At 40.5% G+C, this 26,591-nt stretch overlaps 1 protein-coding gene across 1 annotated transcript; it reads left to right on the top strand.

Annotated features, from left to right (window-relative positions):
* Window positions 1-14,777: 14,777 nt before the first annotated feature.
* On the top strand, window positions 14,778-20,790 carry LOC112543052 (vomeronasal type-2 receptor 26-like). The gene is made up of 5 exons (XM_088134731.1): window positions 14,778-14,804; window positions 15,535-15,828; window positions 17,370-17,600; window positions 19,294-19,417; window positions 19,880-20,790. The coding sequence occupies exons 1-5, from the start codon at window positions 14,778-14,780 to the stop codon at window positions 20,788-20,790; spliced, it is 1,587 nt and encodes a 528-aa protein (XP_087990857.1).
* The last annotated feature ends 5,801 nt before the right edge of the window (window positions 20,791-26,591 follow it).

Genomic DNA, 26,591 nt, shown 5'->3' with positions numbered 1-26,591 from the left:
ACTGTCAGCTGCTTTCTGCTATCAAAACATTGCCTGGAATTCAATAAGAATTGGCTTGGACGCTATAGCCTATACTATATTGCCCAGTTGAAGTTAGACCTAGATTTCATGGAAATTGTGAACATAAAGATCGCTTGACTTGCCCTGGATATAGTTATTCTGGAGTATCTGACTTGAATTGAGGAATGTGCCTCATTCACACCAGGGCAGTTTCCTCTGGTTAGTTATATAATATTCAGTTTTATTAAGACACCCCAAGGTTGCAGGAAAGTTGCATGCAAAGCAAGAAAAGTGAAAGTGGTTAAGTGCAGGATGCAGGAGACGAGACATTGATTCCTCTAAGATGGGCAGTAGTTTCAGATTTTGAGAAGAGATAAGGAAGTTCTTTGAACCTGCAACACCTGCTCACTGCAGCTTATACTTTGGCTAGACAAAGAATCAAAGTGAAGTCAAAGGGAGTGGAGATAGAATGGAGGGAGTGAAACTAATTTGGGAGGAGTGGGGAGAGCTGGCTCAGGAACATATTGAAGACCTGAACTTTGGATGTCACAGTAGATCTTCTCCATCCTGGCTTCCAGCCTGGGCTTACTGGGCTGCATATTTCTCCCCAAATGCTATATCATTATCTGGAGACCTGACATGAACACCAAGGAGCATCTGATGATGAAAAACTAGGAGGGCTCCTGATTTTAGTGGTTATTTTTTGTACCACTTAGTGGTGCTATACAACAGCTTGGAAGTAAATTCTTTTTTATGTCTTCTAAGAACTCTTTCTTTCTCCCAGCTTAACTTTTAATTATGACTGGTAAATGAAACTGCTCTTTGAAGAAGTCATTTTCTTTTAAATCATTATTTTATTACAATCTGCATTCTGCTAGTAACATAAACTATCATTAATGTTAATGCAGTTTCTGAAACCAGAAAAGAGAAAGCATTGTATTGTAGCTTTGCTCAACCTAATATTTAGAGGAGAGGAAATTCTGTTGCTTATGATCTGGATGGTTTGGTCTGATTTTGTTTATTCTATTTTATTTTATTTTATTTTATTTGTTTTGTTTTGTTTTTTTGTTTTAGTATTTTATTTCATTTTATCTTTCCCTGTTATTGTGGGTTGAGTTTTCATTCTGTTACATGGATTATTATATGCTTTGACTTATTTCTTTGCTCCTACATATTTTTCTTCTCCCATTTTTTTTCTAACGTATCATCTAGGCTATTCCTGTCGTTAATTTGAAAACAATATATGCTGATTTGAAGGCACTGATCCCAGCACACGGTGTTTTGAATGAGGTAGACGTTTGGAAAGAATCGCCTTTTCTATAGAGAAAAAAAGGGGACCAGCTTATTTTGGGAGGGAAACTGTGATATTCTCTTATATCTATAAAGAATATATGGGCAGCTAAAACTCTGGTCAATTTATTATGGCATGAGTTTCTATTAATTTAAATACTGTTTTTGCAAGAAGATACAATCATTATTAAATAGGCAATCCAACCACTGACCAAAGAAGATATGCTTAAAATTAAAAATATATGTCAAGAATACATAAACAAAAACATTAAAAGAATACATAAACAAACAAAAAAAACCAACAAAAATAAACAAAACGATGACTTCCATAGAGAACAAGTTCACCAGTTCAACGCCCCTCCTGCTGCCTGTCAGATTCACCAGCACGGCAGGGCACGGCCAACACTGCTATTCAATTTCACCGCGCCTAGTCAGTTTCAGTGCCTCAGGCACAGGCAGCAGAAAAGAGGAAGTAGGGCAAACTGCAAATTAATTGTGGTAGGTGGTGGCAATTGACTCAGGGCAGGAAAAGGTACTTTGTGACAAAACCAGCTTCCCTCGAATGCCCCAGGCACTGCCAACCACAACAGCTTGGAAGCGTCACAATTCAGTAGTGATCTGCAAGGCAATCAAGAAGCCCCGGCTTGGCCTGCAGAAGAAAAGCCCAACGATCACAACGATCACACACACAAAGGGCAGCAATCAGGGAGACAAAGAAACCCGGCTGAATCTGCCATTAAGGCAAAGGGAAGAACACCGCTGATGAACTGAGTAACCCAGGGAACTGGGGTAAAGGGCGGGAATGAGGGGTAACTCCTGGTCAAGGGGGGAATCCTATAAAACCGCTGATGTAACCGTGCCAAGCCAATCCTGGCTTTGTCTGTAACCGCTACGCATTACACCCGAGTAAACTGCTTTCGAACCAGCCTGTGTCTCTCAGAGTCTTTTATTCAGCGCTGAATGCAGCGATCCTTACACTGCCCATCCTTGTGAACAGAATTAAAATTGGTGCATTTATACCAAGATCCAGCAGAGGGCAGTGAAGCCAACCAAACATGAAGCAAGGAGAATCTAAGGAAGTAAGTGTACTGTAAGTATTTCAAGATGGCGATGGTCCTGCATTATGAAGTTAAAAACGTGTCAGGATCCCCAAAGCACTTCATCTGGTCAGAAATTGAGAGCTAGAAAATTGCAGGAAACAAGGAAAAAAATAAATAGTTGATTTTTCTTTAGCCGAAGGCTGAGCCAAGGAAAATTCCTTCCTCAGGGAGATCACAGCCGGTGGGATATCTGAAGTGACCTGGATTTTACATTCTTTACCTTTCAAGGTAGAGAGCTCACATCCCTTTCTCAAAAGCATATCAGAAACTGCAACCCTGGGAAATTTACCAATAATCGGAGGAGCGCTCTGAGGAATCTTCAAACTGGTTCTGAGCCTATGCAGTAGAAATCATCCATTTCCAAGTCCTGATCAGGGGATAATGAAAGTAACTCTCATAAGAATTTTCCCCAAAACTCAAAGTAACTAAACCTTCAGCATTGGTGGGGAAACGATGTATTTTTAAGTGTCTGCAAGTCAGCTCCTCTTGTACTTTAATCAGGGCTTTGTCATGCAAATCTATGTCACACACACACACACACACACACTGGTCTGGGACCCTAAAGACATCTACTCCTACCACAAATCTACATCCTTTCCTTGCTTTCAATCTGTAGATTCATCCTGGGTTCATGGGAGCGAGCAATGGTTACATATTTCCAGCTCTTCTTGGAATTTTGTTAAAAATTTAAAATTTCAATTTATATTTTTAACAAAATATAATTTTATTTTGCTATTTTAGTTTTTCAAGTTTTTGATAATGTTGTATTTTAATAATCCCTTTTTTATCTTTTATCATGATTGTTTTTATGTATTTGTTGTTTTATTCAATTGTTGTAGGCTGCCCAGAGTCACTTTGTGTCATATGGGGGGCTATATCAATGGGATATATAAATAAAATAAATAAATAAATACTCTTGCTGAATTATGCCTACACGCTTCACATCACCTGGTAGTAAATTCATGTTACAATCCAGAGTAGTAATATGCTCATCCAATGTGCCAATGTCTTTACGAATATTCGGCATCTCAGAATATAGTTTGCCAGGATTGTCTTCCACAAGGTTACATGCTGATTGCAATTTATCCATCAACTGAAAAATCAATGCTTTCTTAAAAAGACTCCCAGCCCTAGCTTGGATTGCATCAGCTTCAGAATCTCAGCTGGAGAAATAGTTTCATCTTGAGGTTTTACCATCCAAACAAACTCTTCTCTAAAGGAAGAGCTGGAATTGTGGGGCGAGAAGAGATACAACCAAACCTGGGGGCGGCTGGCGCCTTGAAGACACTCCCCAAGTTTATTAACTCCTAACATCAGTCTCTTGGAAGTATCATGTAGGAACTGTTGTTGTAGTGTATTTTAATTCATTCATATTTATTTTATTTCAATCAATATTTATTCTTTTTTACTGTAAACCACCCAGAGTCGCTCTGCAATGAGATGGGCAGTGACAAATCTGAAAAATAAATAGATAGATAGATAGATAGATAGATAGATAGATAGATAGATAGATAGATAAATAAATTAATTTTCCTCTTCAACTGGAGAGGCAGAAGATTTTAAGAGGCATCCTCAGTATTTCTTCTGAAAGATTCCAAAGAAAAAGTCAACAAAGGCTCACCAAAATATTACTCTGATTGAAGTAAATTGAAGAGCGGAGGAAGGGAGGGATCACAATGTTAAAATTCTAGTTAAATCTCCGTCCCACCGAAGGCCACCCATCCCTGGCTGTAGAGCCTAGGAAACACCAGGGCTGAATTAAACCTGGCTGAAGGGGGACCAGGGCTCTGGGAACGAGAAAAGAAGCTTAGCTTCTCCTTGCTCCACAGTGGGCAGAGCAACTGAGCAGCGATGCCTGCCTGGTCAGTCAAAAATGCAAGATGGTGATTGTGAGCATGTCATCAAAGTCCTGCTCTTCAAAACATGCATGCAAACAGCATCTTGCCATTTTGCAATATCCCCACACACACACACATGCACGCACCCAGCTAGGGTTAAGGACAGGACTACCTCATCCCTGAAAATTGAGATGGGGAGCAATTCATGCTTTCCTGGAAAAGAAAAAGGGGGACAAGAGGAAAAGAAATATAGAGAAACTTTAGATAGAGGTACAGTAGGAAACCCATAAAATAAGATACATAGCAAATTGTCAGCCCCACTAGGTAGACCAGGCCAGGAAATGAACTCCACTGGAAAGCTACTTTTATTGAGATTCTGAGAATAGCAGAGCTTTGCAAGTCTGATTGTGCAGTTCTTCCTCCCCCTTCTTATTCTCCAGTGAATTAGGGAGGTGTCTGTCTGAACCTCTTCTGAATATTACCTGTCTGTTGTGGACTTAAGATATGTTTCACCCCTCATTGCTTTGGTAATGGAGCTTGCATATCAGAGACAGTAGATTTAGAAATAAAGTGGGTCTCCTCTTGCTTGGAAAGACATGATCATTTTTCTGAAATAAATCCTCTCCTGGAGCAATGGGAGACAAAATGTCACTCTTTGTCTTTGGATTCTCCTGAAAAGAGTGGTGACATTGATCCTTCTCCTGCCATGCTTGCCTCTCTTCTCAGTCATTATGTCTCATCTCTGGGTTCAGGCGGGGGGGGGGGGGAACAAATGTCAGTGCACAATGCAGGCAGGAGGAGGCAAGATATGGGCATCTGTGTGTAAGGCTACTTGGGGACCCAGGAGCCAAGTACAGGCAGGGCAATTGCTTGGTTGGAGAAGTAGCAATGGGGAAGACATGAGTGGGCACAAGGAGAATGCTGTCTACAGGCAAGATAAAGGGAGGAAACTGGAACATAGTTGCTGGAAGCAGGGCCTGTCAGTGTGTTGCTTGTAGCCTTTAAGGAAGCTAAGTAGGTCAGCAAAGCCTTTTTGACCCAGGAATGACTTAATATAATGCACCTTATCCAGGGCATCCTCAGCACTAGAGACTGAGCTAGTAAGAAATTGAGATTCAAGAGAAATATAGAGGAAGAAGGCAGAGACTCGAGGACAAGTTATGGTAGATGCTGTCTTATCAATTGCTAAGAGGAACAAGCAACTTTTGGCTTCCCCTGCTTTGGACTACACATCCCACAGTTTTGTATCATTGACCTTTTGAGCTGTTGGGATGTCAAACCCAAATGGATGTCACCACTGGAAGAAGAGAAACAATTGGCTAAAGATGTCTGGCCAGAAGACCTTTCAGCCTCTTGTGAATGTTGAGGAGACTCTGAGACCAAATCATGATGAAATGGGAGAGGGAAAGAAGACAGGAAGGAACTTTGAAAGTAGCAGGGTGGACCCCATAGAATGTTAGTGTTGGACCATATATAGACTTGGAAGCCACTAGATGTATCTGGTCAGTGCAAATATCCACATTACAGTACCTCCCAGACAGTTGGTTTCCTTGCCTATCTTTAAAGTCATCCAAGGAACAGAAGCCCACCACCTTTCTAGGTCCTTGGTTCTACTTTTGAGCTTGGTTCTAGTCCTGAGCTATCTGTCAACTAAATCTATTATTACCAGGGAGAAAATTAGTCTGGCCAGGGCATGATTCTGCTTTAGAAAGACAAAGATAGGGAAAGCCTCTAGTCTTCCTGGAATCGGGTGTTTTTGCCTTGCCATGTCCTCCACAGCAGCCATTTTGTAGTGGCCTTGACAAGCTTTCGAACATCCAGATTTGCCCACTGAACCAAAAGGATAATGACTCTGCCCCATTACATAACACTTCGGGAATGGGCAAAGATTTCATGGTGACTGTACACATGAACATGGCTGTTTTTCTCTTTTGCATAACTGAGTAAACTTTGTGTGCCTCTGATTATTAAATGGAGTATCTCCTCCTGGATGCAGGTGTTCCAGGGACCTGACCTGAAGGCAGGAAGATGCCTAATCCATACCAGAAGTAGGTAGGAAGGGATTGTAATGTTCCCAATGGCTAGTTAAAAACTGTTCCGTTTTCTTAGTGCATTACAACATTTAGTACTTCAAGAATAATTTTGATAAGTAAGAGGCGGTCAAACTTTCCAGAACTGCTCCCTTGATGGAACAATTAAACCCTTAAATTGAAACTATGCCCATGGGTTACAAAGATTTCTTATCGAGAGTCCACTGTGATCCGTTCTTCCTTTATGATTAACAAAATGATGGTGATTTATTCTATTTCCAGCAAAGCCTCTGGAGTTCCCCTGCTTTCTGGGTCATCTCTGAAACCAAGCTGAGGATCCTTTAGTAACTCCTCATCAACAGGACTTGACAAATATTTGGTAACCTTTCATATAAAAAACCCTGAAAATAGCTCAAGCCCTGCAAAGACCATCAGATGGGATTTACCCACATGAGATTTTAGGTTGTTCCTTCCAGATCTGGTGCCAGGCTGTGCCTCACCTTTGGCGAGAGGATGTTGGTTTCCTAAGTCAGCTCTGAGACCAAAGACAGAGACTAGAGCAGATCTCCATCATGAGATGAGAAATGCTGCTGCTGCTGCTTCTCCTGGTGTCCCATTTTCCCTGTGGGACGTTGAAGGTCAGGTGTCAATTGGATGTGTTGAAAGAGGAAAAATACATGTTAAATTACTACAAGCCAGGAGACTTCCTGATTAGTGGAATCATATCTACATCTAGTACTGTCATTCAACCATATCTTTTCTTCCAGCCTCCCGCCAACAGATTTGTAAGGTAATTATTGATAGGCGCTGAACTCTGGTGAATTGATTATTTACCTTCTTTTCAGCAAGGAATGACTCCCATTTCCTAGTACATGGCCACTGTCACCGTTTTTCTGCTCTTGTGCTTTAAAGAAAGCATTTATTCTACCTAATGCATATCAACCTGCACTTTGAGAAGTTTCTTTTTCATTGTTCTGTAAAAGCTGCCATTAGCCCCTGACAGCCGCAGTCAGCAATCTCACAAAATGGTTGCAGGGCAGTTGGTGGCCTGGCTCTTCCCAACATGACCCTGGATGGTGCCAGGGAGAGCCACCAAAGACCCTTTTAGCTGAAGACAAAGAAAGGAGATTCCTTCCCACTATGTCTTCTCATTCCCTACAGTGCTCTCTATGATACAGGGCAGTCTGTCAATCTCTCTCTTCCTTTCTCTCTCTATCATCTCTGTCTATCCTCTATCCTCTGTCATTATCTCTGTCTGTCTGTCTGTCTGTCTGTCTGTCTATCTATCTATCTATCATCTGTCTATCTATTATCTGTCTATCTATCTATCATCTGTCTATCTATCTATTTATCTATCAATCTATCTATCATCTGTCTGTCTATCTATCTATCTTTCTATAATCTGTCTATCTATCTATCTATCTATCTATCTATCTATCTATCTATCATCTGTCTATCTATCATCTGTCTATCTATCATCTGTCTATCTATCTATCGTCTGTCTCTATCTATCTATCTATCTATCTATCTATCTATCTATCTATCTGTCTATCTATCATCTATCTATCTAGCATCTGTCTCTGTCTGTCTATCTATCTATCTATCATCTGTCTGTCTATCTATCAATCATCTATCTATCTATCTATCTATCTATCATTTGTCTGTCTATCATCTATCTATCTATGTATCTATCTATCTATCTATCTATCTATCTATCTATCTATCTATCATCTGTCTGTCTGTCTATCTATCTAGCATCTGTCTGTCTGTCTGTCTATCTATCATCTATCTATCATATGTCTATCTATCATCTATCTATCTATCTATCTATCTATCTATCTATCTATCTATCATCTGTCTGTCTATCATCTATCTATCTATCTATCTATCTATCTATCTATCTATCTATCTATCTATCTATCATCTGTCTGTCTATCTATCTATCTATCTATCTATCTATCTATCTATCTATCTATCATCTGTCTGTCTATCATCTATCTATCTATCTATCTATCTATCTATCTATCTATCTATCATCTGTCTGTCTGTCTGTCTATCTATCATCTATCTATCTATCTATCTATCTATCTATCTATCTATCATCTATCTATCATCTATCTATCTATCATCTGTCTGTCTGTCTGTCTGTCTGTCTATCTATCTATCTATCTATCTATCTATCTATCTATCTATCTATCTATCTATCTATCTATCTATCTATCTATCTATCTATCTATCATCTGTCTGTCTGTCTGTCTATCTATCTATCTATCTATCTATCTATCTATCTATCTATCATCTGTCTGTCTATCTATCATCTATCTATCTATCTATCTATCTATCTATCTATCTATCATCTGTCTGTCTATCATCTATCTATCTATCTATCTATCTATCTATCTATCATCTGTCTGTCTATCTATTATCTATCTATCTATCATTTGTCTGTCTATCATCTATCTATCTATGTATCTATGTATCTATCTATCTATCTATCTATCTATCTATCTATCATCTGTCTGTCTGTCTATCTATCTAGCATCTGTCTGTCTGTCTATCTATCATCTATCTATCATATGTCTATCTATCATCTATCTATCTATCTATCTATCTATCTATCTATCTATCTATCTATCATCTGTCTGTCTATCATCTATCTATCTATCTATCTATCTATCATCTGTCTGTCTATCTATCATCTATCTATCTATCTATCTATCTATCTATCTATCTATCTATCTATCATCTGTCTGTCTATCTATCATCTATCTATCTATCTATCTATCTATCATCTGTCTGTCTGTCTGTCTGTCTATCTATCTATCTATCTATCTATCTATCTATCTATCTATCTATCATCTGTCTGTCTATCTATTATCTATCTATCTATCATTTGTCTGTCTATCATCTATCTATCTATCTATCTATCTATCTATCTATCTATCTATCTATCTATCTATCTATCATCTATCTATCTATCATCTGTCTGTCTGTCTGTCTATCTATCTATCTATCTATCTATCTATCTAGCATCTGTCTGTCTGTCTATCTATCATCTATCTATCATATGTCTATCTATCATCTATCTATCTATCTATCTATCTATCTATCTATCTATCTATCTATCTATCATCTGTCTGTCTATCATCTATCTATCTATCTATCTATCTATCATCTGTCTGTCTATCTATCATCTATCTATCTATCTATCTATCTATCTATCATCTATCTATCATCTATCTATCTATCATCTGTCTGTCTGTCTGTCTGTCTATCTATCTATCATCTATCTATCTATCTATCTATCTATCTATCATCTATCTATCATCTATCTATCTATCATCTGTCTGTCTGTCTGTCTATCTATCTATCTATCTATCTATCTATCTATCTATCATCTGTCTGTCTATCTATCATCTATCTATCTATCTATCTATCATCTATCTATCTATCTATCTATCTATCTATCTATCTATCTATCTATCTATCTATCTATCATCTGTCTATCTATCATCTATCTATCTATCATCTATCTATCTATCTATCTATCTATCTATCATCTGTCTGTCTATCATCTATCTATCTATCTATCTATCATCTGTCTGTCTGTCTGTCTGTCTGTCTGTCTATCTATCTATCTATCTATCTATCTATCTATCTATCGTCTATCTATCTATCATCTATCTATCTATCTATCCTGTCTGTCTATCTATCATCTGTCTATCTATCATCTATCTATCTATCGTCTGTCTCTATCTATCTATCTATCTATCTATCTATCTATCTATCTATCTGTCTATCTATCATCTATCTATCTAGCATCTGTCTCTGTCTGTCTATCTATCTATCTAACATCTGTCTGTCTATCTATCAATCATCTATCTATCTATCTATCTATCTATCTATCTATCTATCTATCATTTGTCTGTCTATCATCTATCTATCTATGTATCTATCTATCTATCTATCTATCTATCTATCTATCTATCATCTGTCTGTCTGTCTATCTATCTATCATCTGTCTGTCTGTCTGTCTATCTATCTATCTATCTATCATATGTCTGTCTATCATCTATCTATCTATCTATCTATCTATCTATCTATCATCTGTCTGTCTATCTATCATCTATCTATCTATCTATCTATCTATCTATCTATCTATCTATCATCTGTCTGTCTATCTATCATCTATCTATCTATCTATCTATCTATCTATCTATCTATCTATCATCTGTCTGTCTATCTATCATCTATCTATCTATCTATCTATCTATCTATCTATCTATCTATCATCTATCTATCATCTATCTATCTATCATTGTCTGTCTGTCTGTCTGTCTGTCTATCTATCATCTATCTATCTATCTATCTATCTATCTATCTATCTATCTATCATCTATCTATCATCTATCTATCTATCATCTGTCTGTCTGTCTGTCTATCTATCTATCTATCTATCTATCTATCTATCTATCATCTGTCTGTCTATCTATCATCTATCTATCATCTATCTATCTATCTATCTATCTATCTATCTATCTATCTATCATCTGTCTGTCTGTCTATCATCTATCTATCTATCATCTGTCTGTCTGTCTGTCTGTCTGTCTGTCTATCTATCTATCTATCTATCTATCTATCTATCTATCTATCTATCGTCTATCTATCTATCATCTATCTATCTATCTATCCTGTCTGTCTATCTATCATCTGTCTATCTATCATCTATCTATCTATCATCTGTCTGACTGTCTGTCTATCTATCTATCTATCATCCATCTATCTATCTATCATCTGTCTGTCTATCTATCATCTATCTATCTATCTATCTATCTATCTATCTATCTATCTATCATCTGTCTATCTATCTATCTATCTATCTATCTATCTATCTATCATCTATCTATCTATCTATCATCTGTCTATCTATCATCTATCTATCTATCTATCTATCATCTGTCTGTCTATCTATCTATCTATCGTCTGTCTGTCTGTCTGTCTATCTATCATCTATCTATCTATCTATCTATCTATCTATCTATCTATCTATCATCTATCATATTTTCCACCTCCTGGACAAAGTCCTCAACCATTGACTTGTAGATTTATTTTGTAAAATAGCTTGTGGGCCAATTTGGGCCTCAGCAGAAGTTAGAGGCTAGCATTTTGTTTTTCATGGCAGGAACACCAGACTCTTATTTAATTTTTATTTAAAGTAAACTTTATTTATTCTTTTTATTATTTATTCTTTTTATTTATTTTTTAAAAATAAAGTGACCAGGGAGTGTGGCAGGTATCAAGGGAAGTGGGCATGGGTGTATCACATCTTAGCACTATGAAAGTTCCTTCAGATTCGGAAGGGAATTCAGCCTTATACAGAAGCCATTTCAGCTGTTCCAAAGAAAAACTCATTTCTGGTAAGTAGTCATTTTTACACACCTTGAGGTAGAAATGTGTCACAGATTTGATAAGGTAAGTTCAATGCTGTGCTGTCCTACCTTTGGAATCTTATTCTATGTGTTTTATTTCAATCATTGATCAGCATCACTAATATTAAAATTTACAACCTTCCATATATATAAAAAATGAATGTTTAAGAGGATGAAGAAAATAACTCAAAGATTAAAATTAATATTAATAACACAGAACCACAGAATCATTGCTAGGTACCAACAGAGGTAAATATGTGTAGCTCAGGGTTGAACTGCGGAGTCCTTGGGGTTCTCTGAGCTTGGTTCTTTTCTTGCAAATGTTTCATTACCCGGCTAGGTAACATCTTCAGTGCTAGAATGGAATGGGGTTCGCTCTCCGTTTATATACTGTGGCATGCCCTGCCAGTGCTGGTGGGGATGGGGGTTCTGTTTTGCTCCTCTGGTAGTTCCTTGATTAGTCTATGTTTACTGCTTGATTGTGTGCCTGGTGGTAACCTTTGCTTATCAGGGTGATGATTGCTGGTGATTGATTGCTGGTGAGGTGATCTTCTGGTCTTTTGTCTCATTGCTAGGTAATGTGAGGAAAATACATCTTTGGGTGAAAGAAGCAAGTTTTTAGAGGCCTCGGGTGAATGGGATCACCTTAATAAAATTGAAATGTAAAGGAATGTGCAGCCCCTTTGAAGCTCGTGGGAACTAGCCTGGTTGTAAAAAGCCTTGTCTCAAAGCCTTATCCCAACATCCCCATATACCAAGGCATCTGTCTTGAAGGAGGATGTGTTCATCCTGGCATTTGGCACCTTGAACTAATTTGTTTCTTCTTCTCTGTGAAACGAATGTTTTCCTTGAAGATAGTAGATAAGGAGAGGGACAGAAAGTAACTTGAGATCTATTGCTTATTTAGGTCTGCCTGCATCATCATATGAATATGTATATGTATGCGTTCTTTTCCCCTTCCCCTTCTTGTAGAAATGTATAAATATCAGGGCATCCATTGTGCCTACAGGGGAGTGTCTCCCACTAACTTTTGGTGGGGTCCCCCTCCAGTGCGCACTGCCTAATAAACATGGCAGTGAAGCCTTGATTATTTTGCATTTGAGTCCTGCATTTTGATTCCACAGTAAAATAATCACTATTAGTTATAGATCATATGAAATTTAAAACTATACAGAATATCATTATTTTGATATATAAGGCATTACCCAACCACTGTTGAAAAGTAAGGAAATATCCATTTATGCCAAAGGTATATGAAGATATAGTAGTAAAAAGTATGCCAGCAAATGACCATAGCTATACATAATAGGTAATGTTACAACAGTGTAAATGTGTAAATGCTGGCTTTGTCATGGCCAATTAATTCCTAGAGAGTTCCCTATATAATTCACAAACTACTGCAAAAACTTTGCAACTTTATGTGCTACCAAAAGAGAACAACAAGAAAGAAGCAGAAAGACATCAGAGTGATCAGCAGGGTCATCCAGTTGGGTAAGCCTTGGAGAGATGAGTTATTGGAATCCCTCTATCAAGCGAGCCATGAAGGAGGACAACATGGGAGACTTTCAATATGGAGTGGCAGGATACTATTCTGGAAAAGGGTTCTCCCTTTTTCTTCCATCCTGAACAGCCCAAAGAAGCTGTAGCTGCCTAAAATGGGAGACAGGAATTCCTAGAGACCTTTACTGCTGGTGATCAAGAGCTTGGGATGAAGTACCATCAACTCAGTGTTGACTTCTAGTGACCACATAGATAGATTTTCTCCAGGATCATCTGTCCTCAGTCTGGCCATTTAGGTCTTTCAATGGGGACATAAGGAGTCCTACTAAAAGAATAAATTTGGTACGTTTATGGTTCAGTGCATTGAGCAACTTCCAGCAATAATTTACTTCAGTAACCAAGTAATGTCTGCTGTGACAACCAAGCCTAGGTGTACCTGAAACAGGACTGCATGAGAGATTTTTAAATATAGAGCAATGGCTTACAAAATTAAGCTAATTGGACAACAAAACATTCTCCAGTTTTTAATTGTGGTATGAATGCTCCCTTTCTACTGAACTGGTGCATTCAGGGCAGCTAACAATAAATAAAATGCAAACACTGAAATATTTTTCCAGAAAATTTAATTTCAAATATTTATACAACCTGCAGTCAAACACACCCTAGATCAAATACTCAACAAAAGGAAACTTACTTAAGAGAAGCCTGCTTGTCCATTTGGGAAATGCATTCACTTGCTAAGATACCTGATCCATTTTAATCCTTAATTATAAAACTGTAAGTTGGTTGGAAGACTGCCTATCTAAGTCATAATTTGAATAAAATAACCACATTAATCTGGTCTAGAGCTTCCACTGGGAGCCATGTTGAGCCTGAATGAAAAGTGTTTCTTCCTGATCATCAACCTGGACAGAAATTCCCTCTGGTGTCAGTGGGACTGTCCTTTTAATAGAAACACCCAGAAAGGCCCTGTAAATGAATGATTCAGGATTTACAGGTTTTTACTTGAGCAATATGTATCTGGCAATATTCCATACACTGCAATGTAGTGAGAATGAGCTTCTGGTAAACTATTCTTCTTCTTAGCCCTTCATGAGATTGTCCAGATTAGTTTTTAGAATTTTTAGAATGACCTATTCCATCACTCTTCCATTGATTTCAGACTGGATTTTTTAACTGTCCAAAGTATATGCATAAGATAGAAATACAACTGATGACTTATAGATTCACTTAAAAGTTATATAAAATATGACATGTCTTTTCTTTAGGAACTGAAGATGAAGATTCAAACTGAAGGTGAAAACCTATTAATATCTCTTATCTTGCAGTAAGTTTGTGAGTTTCTGTCACGTCCTGCCCTTCTTCTTTGCCATTCACGAGATCAACCAGAATCCAAGGCTGTTACCAAATATTACCCTGGGCTACAACATCTATGAGATCTTTTTCAATGCAAGAATAACTTACGATGCCATGATCGATTTGCTATCCATGGGACAGGAGAATGTCCCAAACTACAGTTGTGGAAGACCAAAAAACCTGTTGGCCGTACTTGAAGGGACTGATTCTGAGCTCTTCAATCATGTTACAACCATGCTAGGCATCTACAAAATCCCACAGGTATTAATGAACATTCAAGCTAATTTCACTGGGTAAATACTCCAGATTGTCTAAAAGGTGGCAATGGTGCATTTCAAGAAATAAATGGAGTCAGATGATAGAGCTTGAAATAATATTGAAATATTTTTTGAAATAATATTTTTCCACTATGGATACATAATTCTTTCTTCCTTCTGGCATCAGTTTATAGCATGATTTTGAAAGGTACTCTGATTTTGCAGAGTTCTCCTTTTTTGCTACTGAACTGGATTCAGACTAAGGGCCTTTATCCATAGCTCAGCTGCAGTGTTCTCCAGGACAGATGGAAAGAACATCTTTGCATTGGGAAAAAAAATTTAAGTTTAAGCACTCACATTTGTTCTTAAGAGCCAGATACAGGTAGTCCTCACTATCCGACCACAATAGGAACCAGAATTTAGATCACTAAGCGATTTGGTCAGTAAGCGAATAGGAACTGATTTTATTACCTTTTTTACAATGGTCATTAAGTGAATCCAACTTCCCCAATGGACTTTTTTTGCTGGAATTCATTGAACAACCACATAATTTGCTTAATGACCATGTGACTTGCTTAACAACCATTGTAAAAAAGGTCGCAAATTGCAATAACGTGACCGTGGGGGTCATAAAGCACTTTTCCCAAGGCTGTCGTAACTCCAGACCATTGTTAAACAAATAGTCGTTAAGGGAGGACTATCTGTAATCACCCATTTTTTCTATTTCATCTTAGATCAACTATGGGGTCATCAGCCACATTCCTGAGCAGAAATATCATTTTCCCTTTTCCTACCGGATGAGTCCAAAACAAGAGCCTCCTCACTTGGCAACTGTCAAACTTCTCCTTCATTTCCAGTGGACCTGGATTGGCCTTGCTGTTCCGGACAATGAAAATGGGGAAAAGTTCAGAAGAACCTTTACGGTTGTGGCCATCAAGAAAGGGATTTGCGTTGCCTTCTCAGAAATCCTCCCTGTGATAAATAAGACGAAAAGAAAGGACATCCTTCAATATTTTAGCAACAGTCAAGTAAAAATTATCCTTTGTCAATTGGACTTTCAAGCCTCATTTCTACTAGCAATAATAATACATGATATTGAAAAGGCTAATGATAAGTTTGGGGAGAAAGTGTGGATTGCAACAGCTTTGACAGACATAAGTGTGAGATACTTTTACCAATTTGTTAACCTCCAGCATAAACACCTTTTGCTCTCCTTCTTAACCCAGAACAACAAGAAGACACAATCTTATGATTTAAATTCATATTTCTCAGTTCTCAAAAAATTTGTGAAGACAGCATTTCAGTGTTCCTATTCAAGCCCTGGGTTGTCAAAGAGAATTTGGGGAAGATGCATAGAAAAAGAGAACTGGGAAATCCCATCCCATAATGTGGTTGCAGAGATTCTGTCTGAGGACAGCTCCAGTATTTCCACTGCAATCCAGGCTGTCTCCTGGGTCCTCCATGCTGTCTATTCCTCCCACCTGAGTCAGAGAAGGATGCAGGTTGGTGATCATCTGGTACCTCAGGTAGTAAGACCATGGCAGGTAAGATTTTCCTTCTTTGGGATTCCAATGACGATCCCCTTTAATTCCTAAGTTTCATGTTGGAGAAGGGATGGGATAGACATGGGGTGGGGTGCTGCCCAGTTTCCCAGTTTCTAATGTGTATTCTGGCTAGATGTAGTCTACGGGGGGTGTGGAGACTGAGTGAGTGAGTGAGAGGAGAGAGAGAGAGAGGAGAGAGACATTTTCTGTCTCGATCTTCTAAACTGAACACTTGTGCTGGTTTGGGATGCTGTAAGAAAAGGGAAGGCTGCCACAATAGAGAGAGAGTCTCATTTCCTATTTGTAGATTAAATAGCCACCAGGATGCCCCAGTAACTCTCGTATTCCCCCTTGATCATCCAACACTGATCTTTTTCTGCTGTGAAGACCAGGGCATCTCTTGTCGTTTCCTTTCCTGCCACTCCAAGAAGGGATCAAATCTATGCCTCTTCTCAGCATCCTCAGGGAACAACCAGGTCAATTGCTGAAGCTCCCCTCTTCCTTCTTACAACACTGAGATTTGAGGGGGGGGGGGGAGGTTCCTTGTTTCAGATGACATAGACAAGGGGGTGGAGAACAATCTCCAAGCAGAGGAAGTGGAAAAGAAGGATAGGTGAGAGAGAGAAGGAAGGAAGATTGCACCAAAGAAGATAGGACAATTCAGCACCCGGTTGCTGAAGATGATCCAAAGACAGAGTGGAGTCAAAGTCCCAGGCAAGGAAATTTTGGATATTGGTGTTTTAGCCAAATCCAACACCAGAGGTGGTTGGCACTTTAAATCAGTGTTGGGGAACCAACCATAGTGAGATGGCCAGCTTACCCAGGGTGGAGGCTGGAGTCAAAATATGTTTGTGACCCAAGATTAGCAATTTCATAAAAGTGATCAGGCCAGAGTGATAAACCAAAAGGAGAGAGAGAGAGAGTAAATCCTTACTTGGATTCTTCCAACGTTTGCAGACAGAGACACTGAGTTGAAGCAGACCACTTTTGAATTAGGATTCATATGGCAATGTATGTCTTTTTAGCTTCATCCTTTTCTAAGAAACTTCCAGCTTTACAATATTTCTGTGGATAATGTTTATTTGGATGAGGCTGGAAATCCTGTTGCTGACTTAGATATCATGAACTGGGCAGTATTTCCCAACAAGTCTACTGTTGGGGTGAAAATTGGGACTATAGAAAGAGAAGCCTCTTCAGAAGTCAAGCTCTCCATCAATGAGACTGCCATCATATGGCCAACATCATTTAACCAGGTAGCTGAGTCTGCTTGATTGGGGTGGGGTGGGTGGCCTTCTGCTGTTTGTTATTATTGTTATTATTGTATTGTTTACCTGCTCCCATACATTGAAACTGTAGCTCACTAGCCTTGCCACTCTGATGGAGGGTCTGTGCTGGAAAAAAGTTGGGTTGAAATTGGTTGAAACTCTCCCATTTCTCCTGGGCCTCTCAAAATCTCTACTGCTCAATGGGTGGATGCCAGCACTGTTCTGGGGCAGGATGGAAATCATGTGGCTCAATGCTGCTTGTAGCCTGTAAGGAACCTAAACAGGCCAAGAAAGCCAATTTAAGGAGGAAGACCTTACTGCACATCAACTTACCCAGGGCTTCCTCCATGCTGAACCTTGCTTTAAGACTTGAGATTCAGGAGACAGATGTTGGAAGAAGGCAGAGACTCAAGAAGTTACTGTAGATGTCGTCCTAGCAATTGCTGAGATGGGAGTGAGCAACCTTTTGCATCCCCAGCTTTGGACTAAACTCCCCACAGTTTCTTACCATCAGCCATTCATGCTGAAGCTGATGAGATGTAGAATCCAAATCACGTGTTCAGAGTTCCCTCTGGACCTTGAGCAAAACCTGGAATAAAATCATGCTGAAATTGGGGCTCTTGAGGAAAAAAAAAAGGATGATGTTTAAAATGACTTTCTGAAAAAGGTACTGTATTTTTCCATCAATAAGACGCCCCCATGTACAAGACGACCCCCACTTTTCCAACCCAAAATTAATATTTTAAAGATAGTGCAGAACACATTTTTATTTAGTAATTATAACTAAACTTGACCTGATACACTCAGTGGGAGGAGGTCCAAACCGTCTCTCTGCAGCTCTATTTCCAGGCTTTTTTGCATAACTGATTACATTCAAGCACAAGTGAAACTGCCGATAGCTTGTCTCTGCGAACAGACTTCTTCTAATTGGTTTGTTCAGCATCAGCTGACATCAGTTACATAAGGCTCGTGATTGGAGGAAGTCTGTTTGGGAGACAAGCTATTTCACTCGTGATTGAAGGCTAGCAATAGGAGGAAGCCTCTTTGCAGAAACAAAGTATGGGCAGTTTTGCAACCGCGCGGTTCTCTCCTCGGCTGACTTCCTTGAATAAGATGCCCTTCAATTTTTAGGGTAAGGATTTTAGAAAAAAGCATCATCTTATAGTCGGAAGAATACGGTATTTTCACTATATTTTGAAAGAGACATTAAAAGTATACACTTCATGCTGGCACAACTGGCATATAGAAGTAGAACATTTGGCAAGTATAGATGATTTACTGTTTTGAGCAAACAAGGTTAAACTTAGTGGATGAATTTCAAACATGGTTATGGTTAAAAACAAAGTTGAGGGCATCTTTTTTTTTTCCTCCATCCCAAATTCTGAGCCCAGAAAGAAGCCAAGAATCCCTGGTGATAAGTGCACCTCAATGGCTGAGGTATCTCTTACTTCAAGCCATTCTGTTCTTTGGTTTCAATTTATGCTCTCTGGGAGACTAACACTATGGTATATAAAGGTGTTTCAGGACATTGCACTGTGTGTAAACCACATGTATGTCATATTCAAAATACCATGTCCAAAACAAACCATGGTTTAGCCTAGTTCACGAACCCAGCCTGGGACTCATTTCCATTTTCATAAGTAATCCCGTCATTTGTATATTTCCTCAATTTTATGTTTAGAAGGCCCCTTTTTCTAGGTGTACTGAAAGTTGTCTCCCAGGATACACCAAACTCATGAGAGAGGGAGCACCAGTTTGCTGCTATGACTGTTCTCCATGCATGGAGGGAACAATCTCCACCCAGGAAAGTAAGTGGCTCAAGAGCAAAGAAAGAGATCCATCCAAGTCCAAACCAGGCCTGATCCTACTTAGCTCCCAAGTCCAATCAAGTCGGTAAAATGCTACCACCTGTTGTGGGGCTTAATCTGCTTATGACCTATCAATCTATTTCTCCCTCAAAATGCCTCATAACTGAGTTGGAGATGTATATATGTGTTCCTGAGATCAGGAATCTGGGCTTTCCAGTGATTACTGAAGTACATTCTATAAGCATAATACAAAGGAAATTTATTTACAGGAAATATAATATAGGGATAGGCAAAACCTAGAAATCTTTTAGGCACAGAATTGGCAGTGGGACAAAGAGGGAACCTAGGATAAATAATTAATAACTCTATCTATACCCCACTGCCCTCTTTTGGTCAATAGGTTATTATGTGTTAAACACCACTGAATTTACTACTTACACAGCAATTACTTATGTTTCTCAGATGAAGCTCACTGCAAAAAGTGTCCAGATGACCAGCATTCCAATAAGAAGCGAGATCAATGTGTCCCCAAAGTTGTAAGCTTCCTATCTTATCAAGAAATGTTGGGTCTTATTCTGGCTCTCACTGCCTCTCTTTTGTCTCTTACCACTGCCTTTGTTCTGTGGATCTTCATTAAACACCGAGAAACTCCCATAGTCAAAGCCAACAACCGGGATATCACCTACATTCTCTTGGTCTCTCTCCTGCTTTCCTTCTTGACTTCCCTTCTATTCATTGGTCACCCCAAGAAAGTGACCTGCCTTCTTCGACAAACCACCTTTAGTGTTGTTTTTTCAGTTGCCGTATCTTCTTTGCTGGCCAAGACTGTCATGGTGGTGATAGTATTTCTGGCCACAAGGCCAGGTAGCAGGATGAGGAAATGGCTGAGGAAGACTCTGGCCAACTCCATTGTCTTGTCCTGTTCTGGGATTCAGGTGGGCATCTGCATCATATGGCTGGGAATCTCTCCCCCATTCCCAGATTCTGACCTACGTTCCCAACCAGGACACATCCTGTTGCAATGTAATGAAGGCTCAATCACCATGTTCTCCTCTGCCCTTGGCTACATGGGCTTTCTGGCTGCCATCTGCTTCTTGGTGGCTTTCATGGCCCGCAAACTTCCAGGGAACTTCAATGAAGCCAAGTTGATCACCTTCAGCATGCTGGTTTTCTGCAGCGTTTGGGTCTCCTTTGTCCCCACCTACCTGAGCACCAAAGGGAAATACATGGTGGCTGTGCAGATCTTCTCCAGCCTGGCCTCCAGCCTGGGCTTACTGGGCTGCATTTTCATCCCCAAATGCTATATCATTATCCTGAGACCTGACCTGAACACCAAAGGGCAGTTAAGGGTAAAAAACTATGAGGGTTCTTGATTTTGGTCCTTATTTTTTATTCAAATTATGAAATAAAATACTTTGGAAATAAAGTCCTTCTTACGTGTTCTAAGAAATATTTCTGACTCTTGAGAGGACTGGAATGCAGGAACAGTATTTCTATCAGGCCAAACTGTTTAGTTCTGAAGAAAATCCAACTGGATTGACACAAATGTACTGAGTGTGGGAAATGTGTTGCTCAACAGGCATGCCTTGTGGTTCATCAGGGAATTCACACTGAAGAGAAGAAAGGTGAATGCTGAGAGTCTGAGAAATATTTGCTGACCATTCTACATTGGAATGTCCAGACAAAAGAGACATCATTAAGTGTGTGTTCCAGTGGGGGAAAATGTTGTGCTTACCCCTTGCCTTGGTCAGAATATCAGAAAATTCACACTGGAGAGAGACCCAACAAACGGGGGGGGGGGGGGTGTCTTTCCCAGCAGTCCCATATTAAGAGCCTTTAGGAGGGTCACACTGCAGAGAAATCCTACCTATGCACAGAGTGTGCAAAATGCTTTTTTTCCCCTTGCATCAGAGAGGCCACAAAGGGAGAGAATCTTCTCAACTGCAGGTCAATTTTGATACCCACATTTTCTGAAGAATCACAATTTCCACCTAGGAAGCAAACACAACTCGGTTACCTGTGAAAATGCCCACACATATATGAGGTGCCTTGATGCTCTGTTTGTGGATGGAGTAGATGTACACATTTGCAATATTGCACACCCAGGGTGGATGGAGGAAACCCATAGCTCACTGTACTGTGTATGAAGTGTGTAATTTCCCTGTTGAGTCCTCCAAGCAGCATGCAGACCTAATTCTTCTCCCAAGGAATTGAGATACAGCCTGGGAGAGGTAAAAATTTCCTAGGGATGTCACTGTTCAGATCCTTCTTTCCTCCCCACCACCCCCAATTACATTTCCCCAGTTGCAGCCCTTTGGCTTATAAGACAGGGACCCTTGAAGTGTAGCACAACCTGTGAACATTGCCAAACCCAGATTTCAGCTCCTTGGCTTGAACCAAGTATAGAATCAGGCAGCTGGAGCCCCACAGGCTTTCCATAGGTCTTCAGGGAACATACCTGTCTCTTGGTAAGCATGCAGACTCAGTTGAGCACCTCCACAGTTCTTCCAGGTGCAATTAAACCAGAAGTCTAATCACAATTCCATTAAACCCAGGAAGTTGTCCAGGATCTTGGAGAGAATTCAGCCCAATGCAGAATGCACTAGAGTGAAGCTGGCAAGTATTAAAAAATAAAAGAGCTAAGAATTGGCTGAAAATTCACAAAACTATAGCTGTTTGTTTGTTTGTTTTTGCCTTGAAATTTCCCCCCAGCTTGATGCCTAGAATCACTCCAAGCAGCAGTTGAACAGCGACCACAATGGAGGCTGCACAGCGAAAAGGAGCAAAGAGCATTGTCTCTGCTATTTCACAACATAACTTTCTCTGTGTCTGTCAGCTGTTGTTCAGGCTGCTTTTGAACACGGGACTACCAAACTTCTGGCCGGGTGCTAAGCCTGTGTCCAAAAGACTCTGAATACCTGTTGATATCAGGTGATAGTCAGATTCTTTTATGCTGGTTGTGGAGAATGATTCTTCCCTGCCTGCGATGAAAAGAGAAAGGAACGTTGGGAGGGCAGGAAGCATCCTGGTGGGCTAGAGAGGGTTTGGGCCCAAGGATGAGCTGTTCTTCAGTACACTTTCCAGAACTCTTCATGGGTGTGTCAGGAGGACATGTTGTGTTGTGTGTCTGTTGGGGAGAAGAAAAAAGGGCCACACTTCTGGCAAAAGTTGCAGAACCGAATGGAGAAAAGCCAGAGATGCCCAGGAGAAGCCTGGGTGAGGAGTGGGTGGGATCACATCCAGTGGGCACTGAGCAGCTGAAGAAGGAGAAGTGCGAACAGCTGCCCACTTGAGCAGAGACGATCCCCCCAGCAGCCATGCTGACTTCTCCAGATGTGCTGACCGCCAGCTGCCCGGCATTTTCCCCCCCAGCCAGAACCTGAAAGACCCCCAACTCCCAAGGGCAGCTCAGGCCAAAGGCAACAGACCCCTGGCTGAGGAGCCCAGAAGACCAGCCAGGAACTGGGGCAGCCAACTCTGGTGAGCAAAGGGGGACCAGGGGCCAGCTGAGGAGGGAAGGGGGTTCACATCTCCCACGGGAGCTGGAAGAGGGGCTGAAAACCATGTCTACCTGGGCGGTCAGAAAGGCATATTGAGGCTGTGAAAACCCCTCCAATTGGGAAGGGAATTCAACTTTCAAAAAAGAAGTTCAAGCTGTCCCAAAGAAAAGTTCATTTCTGATAAACCGCTATTTTTACACACCCGTCACTGATTTTTTGAGGCAAATTCAAAGCACCACATACCAACTGTCCTCATTTTATGCAGTAGCATACCCACCTTATTTGACACACAGAGCAGGTCATTTTTGACAGCCCCTCTTCCATCCCTGAGAGCCAGTTTGGTGTTGTGGTTAAGGCACCAGGTTAGAAGCCGGGAGACCCTGAGTTATAGTCCTGCCTTAGGCACAAAACCAGCTGGTGTCCTTGGGCCAGTCACTCTCTCTCAGCCCCAGGAAGAAGAAATTGGCAAGGCGCCATCACTGCTATGCCATGCCAACTACCACCAAACAGCTGATCAGCATGTGGGCAGCTGTGATCCAACTCCTCACCCACCACAGCCTCCTTTTTATCCTCAGCAGCTCACCTCCTATTGCCAGTATCTGTGTGCCACTAATTTTACGTTTTTGTTTCAGTCACTGCACAGCATAAATTAACATTAAATTAACATTTACAATCCTCTGATATGAAAACATCAGTGCTTACAGATTATGAAGAAAATAACTAAAACTTTAATATTAATAGCAAAGAACTACACTATCATTGCAAGATAAAATGATTACTATTAGTTATTGCTAATATATTTATTAGGACCGGGTACAGGATGGAAATGGCATTGGTCACACTCATGGATGATCTCTGGTGGGAGCGGGATGGGGGTAGTACATCCATCCTTGCTCTTCTTGACCTCTCAGCGGCTTTCGATACCATCAACCATGGTATTCTTTTGGGTCAACTTAAGGATGTGGGAGTAGGTGGCACAGTTTTGCACTGGTTCTCTTCCTTCCTCCAATGTTGATTCCAATCGGTGTTGATAGGGAGTGAGAGGTCCAGCCCGCGGCCCCTCCTTTGTGGGGTGCTGCTCTCTCCACTCCTTTTATACATCTCCATCCCAGGTGACCTGAGTGATGCTGTGACCACCCATACACAGTGCCTAGAGGCTGTGGGGGTCTGGATGGGGAACAACAGGTTTCAGCTAAACCCTGGTAAGACAGAGGGACTATGGATTGGAGGTCCCTCTGTATCGGAGGATTTACCGTCTTTGGTTTTGGGTGGGATTGCACTGCCCTGAACAGACTCAGTGCGTAATCTGGGAGTCCTCCTTGACTCAAGAAGCAGATGGCAGTCATGGCCAGGAGACCCTTTGCCCAACTTCATTTGGTGCACCAGTTACTCCCTTTCCTGGATCAGGAGGCTGTCCGGTCAGTCACTCATGCCATGGTCATCTCTCAGACTGTTGCAATGCACTCTACATGGGGCTATCCTTGAAGAGTATCCGGAAACTACAGCTGGTTCAAAACATGGCCATGCAGACAATCTTTGGTGCCCCAAGGATGGTACATATAACACCTTTACTGCAGGAGCTGCATTGGGTGCCAGTTTGCTTCCAGGTCCAATTCAAGGTTTTGATTATTACTTTTAAAGCCCTACATGGCTTGGCTCCAGGTTACCTGAAGGACCATCTTACCCCCATCACATCAACCTGTCCCACTCAGTCAGGTAGAGAGGACATGTTATAGACCCCATCAGCAAAAGAATGTCAATTGGTGGGGCTCAGGAGGAGAACCTTCTCTGCTGTTGCCCCCTCCTTTTGAAATATTCTCCCCCCACAGGTGTGGTGGGCCCCTACCCATAAAGACAAAAGTTACTGGTTCTCTCTTCTGCAGAAGAAAGAAGATCTTGTAACAGGTGCCTCTGATGGTTGGTCAGGATATCTCCCTTACTGGATATACTGTATTTATTTATAAATACGTACACCGTATTTATTATAAGGTATTTGACACGAATGTAGGAAGTGGTCTCATTGCTACCAGCATAGGGTAGGAAGGAATTCCAAAGTTCTCACTGACTAGAGAAAAGCTGTTCAGCTGTCTTAGTATATTACAAACTTTAGCATCTCAAGAATAAGTTTGGTGAGTAAAAGGAAATCACCCTTTCCTGAATGGGTCCCTTGATGGAATAATCAAAATTGTTTCTCTAACTGAGCATCTGCAGATCAAGTCATATTGAGAGTCCACTGTGATTCCCATTCTAATTATTGAAATAATGGTGATTTATTCTATTTCCAGCGGGGCCTATGAGATTCCCCACCCATCCCTATTCCCAGTTATTCCTGAAACCACAATAAGGAATAATTAGAAACTCCTAATCAAGCAAACTTGAAAAAAACATTTACTATCTTCTCATATAAAAAACCTTCCAAATGCCTCCAGGTCCATGAAGAACATATGGTGAGATTCCTGTAGGCAAGGCTACACAGGTCTGAAATTCAGTGCTGCCCCTTTAATGCACCAGGCTGCATTTCGTCTCCCTTGATAGAGTCAGTGTGGCTGTGCTGTTGGGTGAGAGGACTGTGCTTCTCCTCAGACAGCTCTGAGACCAAAGACAGTGGCGCCTGTCTTAGAGAACTATAGCAAATCTCCCTCATAATACATCAAATGATGTTCCTGCTGCTTCTTCTCCTGGCTTCCCATTTTCCTTATACGATGTTGATGATCAATTGTCCATCCAGTGTGTTAAAAGAGAAGTACATTTTTAATCACTACAAACCAGGAGATTTCCTGATTAGTGGAATCGTATCTACATCTTTACCTGAATCTGAGCCACACTTTTTCATCATGCCTCCAAACAAAATATTTGAAGGGTAACTGATTTTATCCTTTCCGTTGTCTTCTTTTCAGCAGAGAAAGATTCCCATTTCCTGGCACCTGGCTGTTGTTGATCTTGCCACCCTTTTTCCTCTTCATTTGCTTTAAGGAAAAGGCTTTTTCAACTCCATGCATATCAGGTACTTTTTAAAGCTGAGGTTTGAGAGGGTTTTTTTTTTTAATTGTCCCATGGAAGCTGGGTTTGACCCCTGGCAGGCTCAGCCAGCAATTTCACAAAAGGTTGCAGGGCAGTTGGTGGCTTGGCTCTTCACAGCACGCCTCTGGGCAATGCTAGGGAGAGTCACCAAAGACCCTTTTAGCTGAAGGCAAAGAAATGAGGTTCCTTCCCATTGTGTTTTCTCATCCCCTGCAATTCTCTCTATGATCCACTGCAGTCAGTCAATATCCCCTTCCTTCCTTCCTTCCTTCCTTCCTTCCTTCCTTCCTTCCTTCCTTCCTTCCTTCCTTCCTTCTTTCTTTTTCTTTCTTTCTTTTCCGTCCTTCCGTCCTTCCGTCTGTCTTTCTTTCTTTCTTTCTTTCTTTCTTTCTTTCTTTCTTTCTTTCTTTCTTTCTTTCTTTCTTTCTTTCTTTCTTTCTTTCTGAAATTGGTATTTTGCTTTCTATGGCAGATGCCAGGTTCCTGTTTAATTTTTGTAACAGAATACTTTTTTTAAAATGTAAAGAGACTGGGAGGGTGGCAGGCCCCAAGGAATGGGCCATGGGTGCATCATGTCTTAACATCATTGAAGCTCCCTCAGATTTGGAAGAAAAGTCAAGTTATAGAGAAGCCATTTCAGCTGGTCCAAAGAA

The sequence above is a fragment of the Python bivittatus genome, unplaced genomic scaffold (genome assembly GCF_059951505.1).
Source record: "Python bivittatus isolate LINGU-HERP-01145 unplaced genomic scaffold, Pbiv_v1 ctg000080_np1212, whole genome shotgun sequence".
Lineage (NCBI taxonomy): Eukaryota > Metazoa > Chordata > Lepidosauria > Squamata > Pythonidae > Python > Python bivittatus.
The sequence above is the reverse complement of the archived record's forward strand: the minus strand, read 5'-3'. Positions and strand labels throughout refer to the sequence as shown.

Excerpts from the sequence above, each read along its gene's own strand:
- LOC112543052 (XM_088134731.1), top strand. The coding sequence starts at position 14,778 with ATGCTAGGCATCTACAAAATCCCACAG. Across the intron at positions 17,601-19,293 it reads CAACATCATTTAACCAGGTA|GCCCCTTTTTCTAGGTGTAC; the intron begins GCTGAGTCTGCT and ends TATGTTTAGAAG. Across the intron at positions 19,418-19,879 it reads AACAATCTCCACCCAGGAAA|ATGAAGCTCACTGCAAAAAG; the intron begins GTAAGTGGCTCA and ends TATGTTTCTCAG.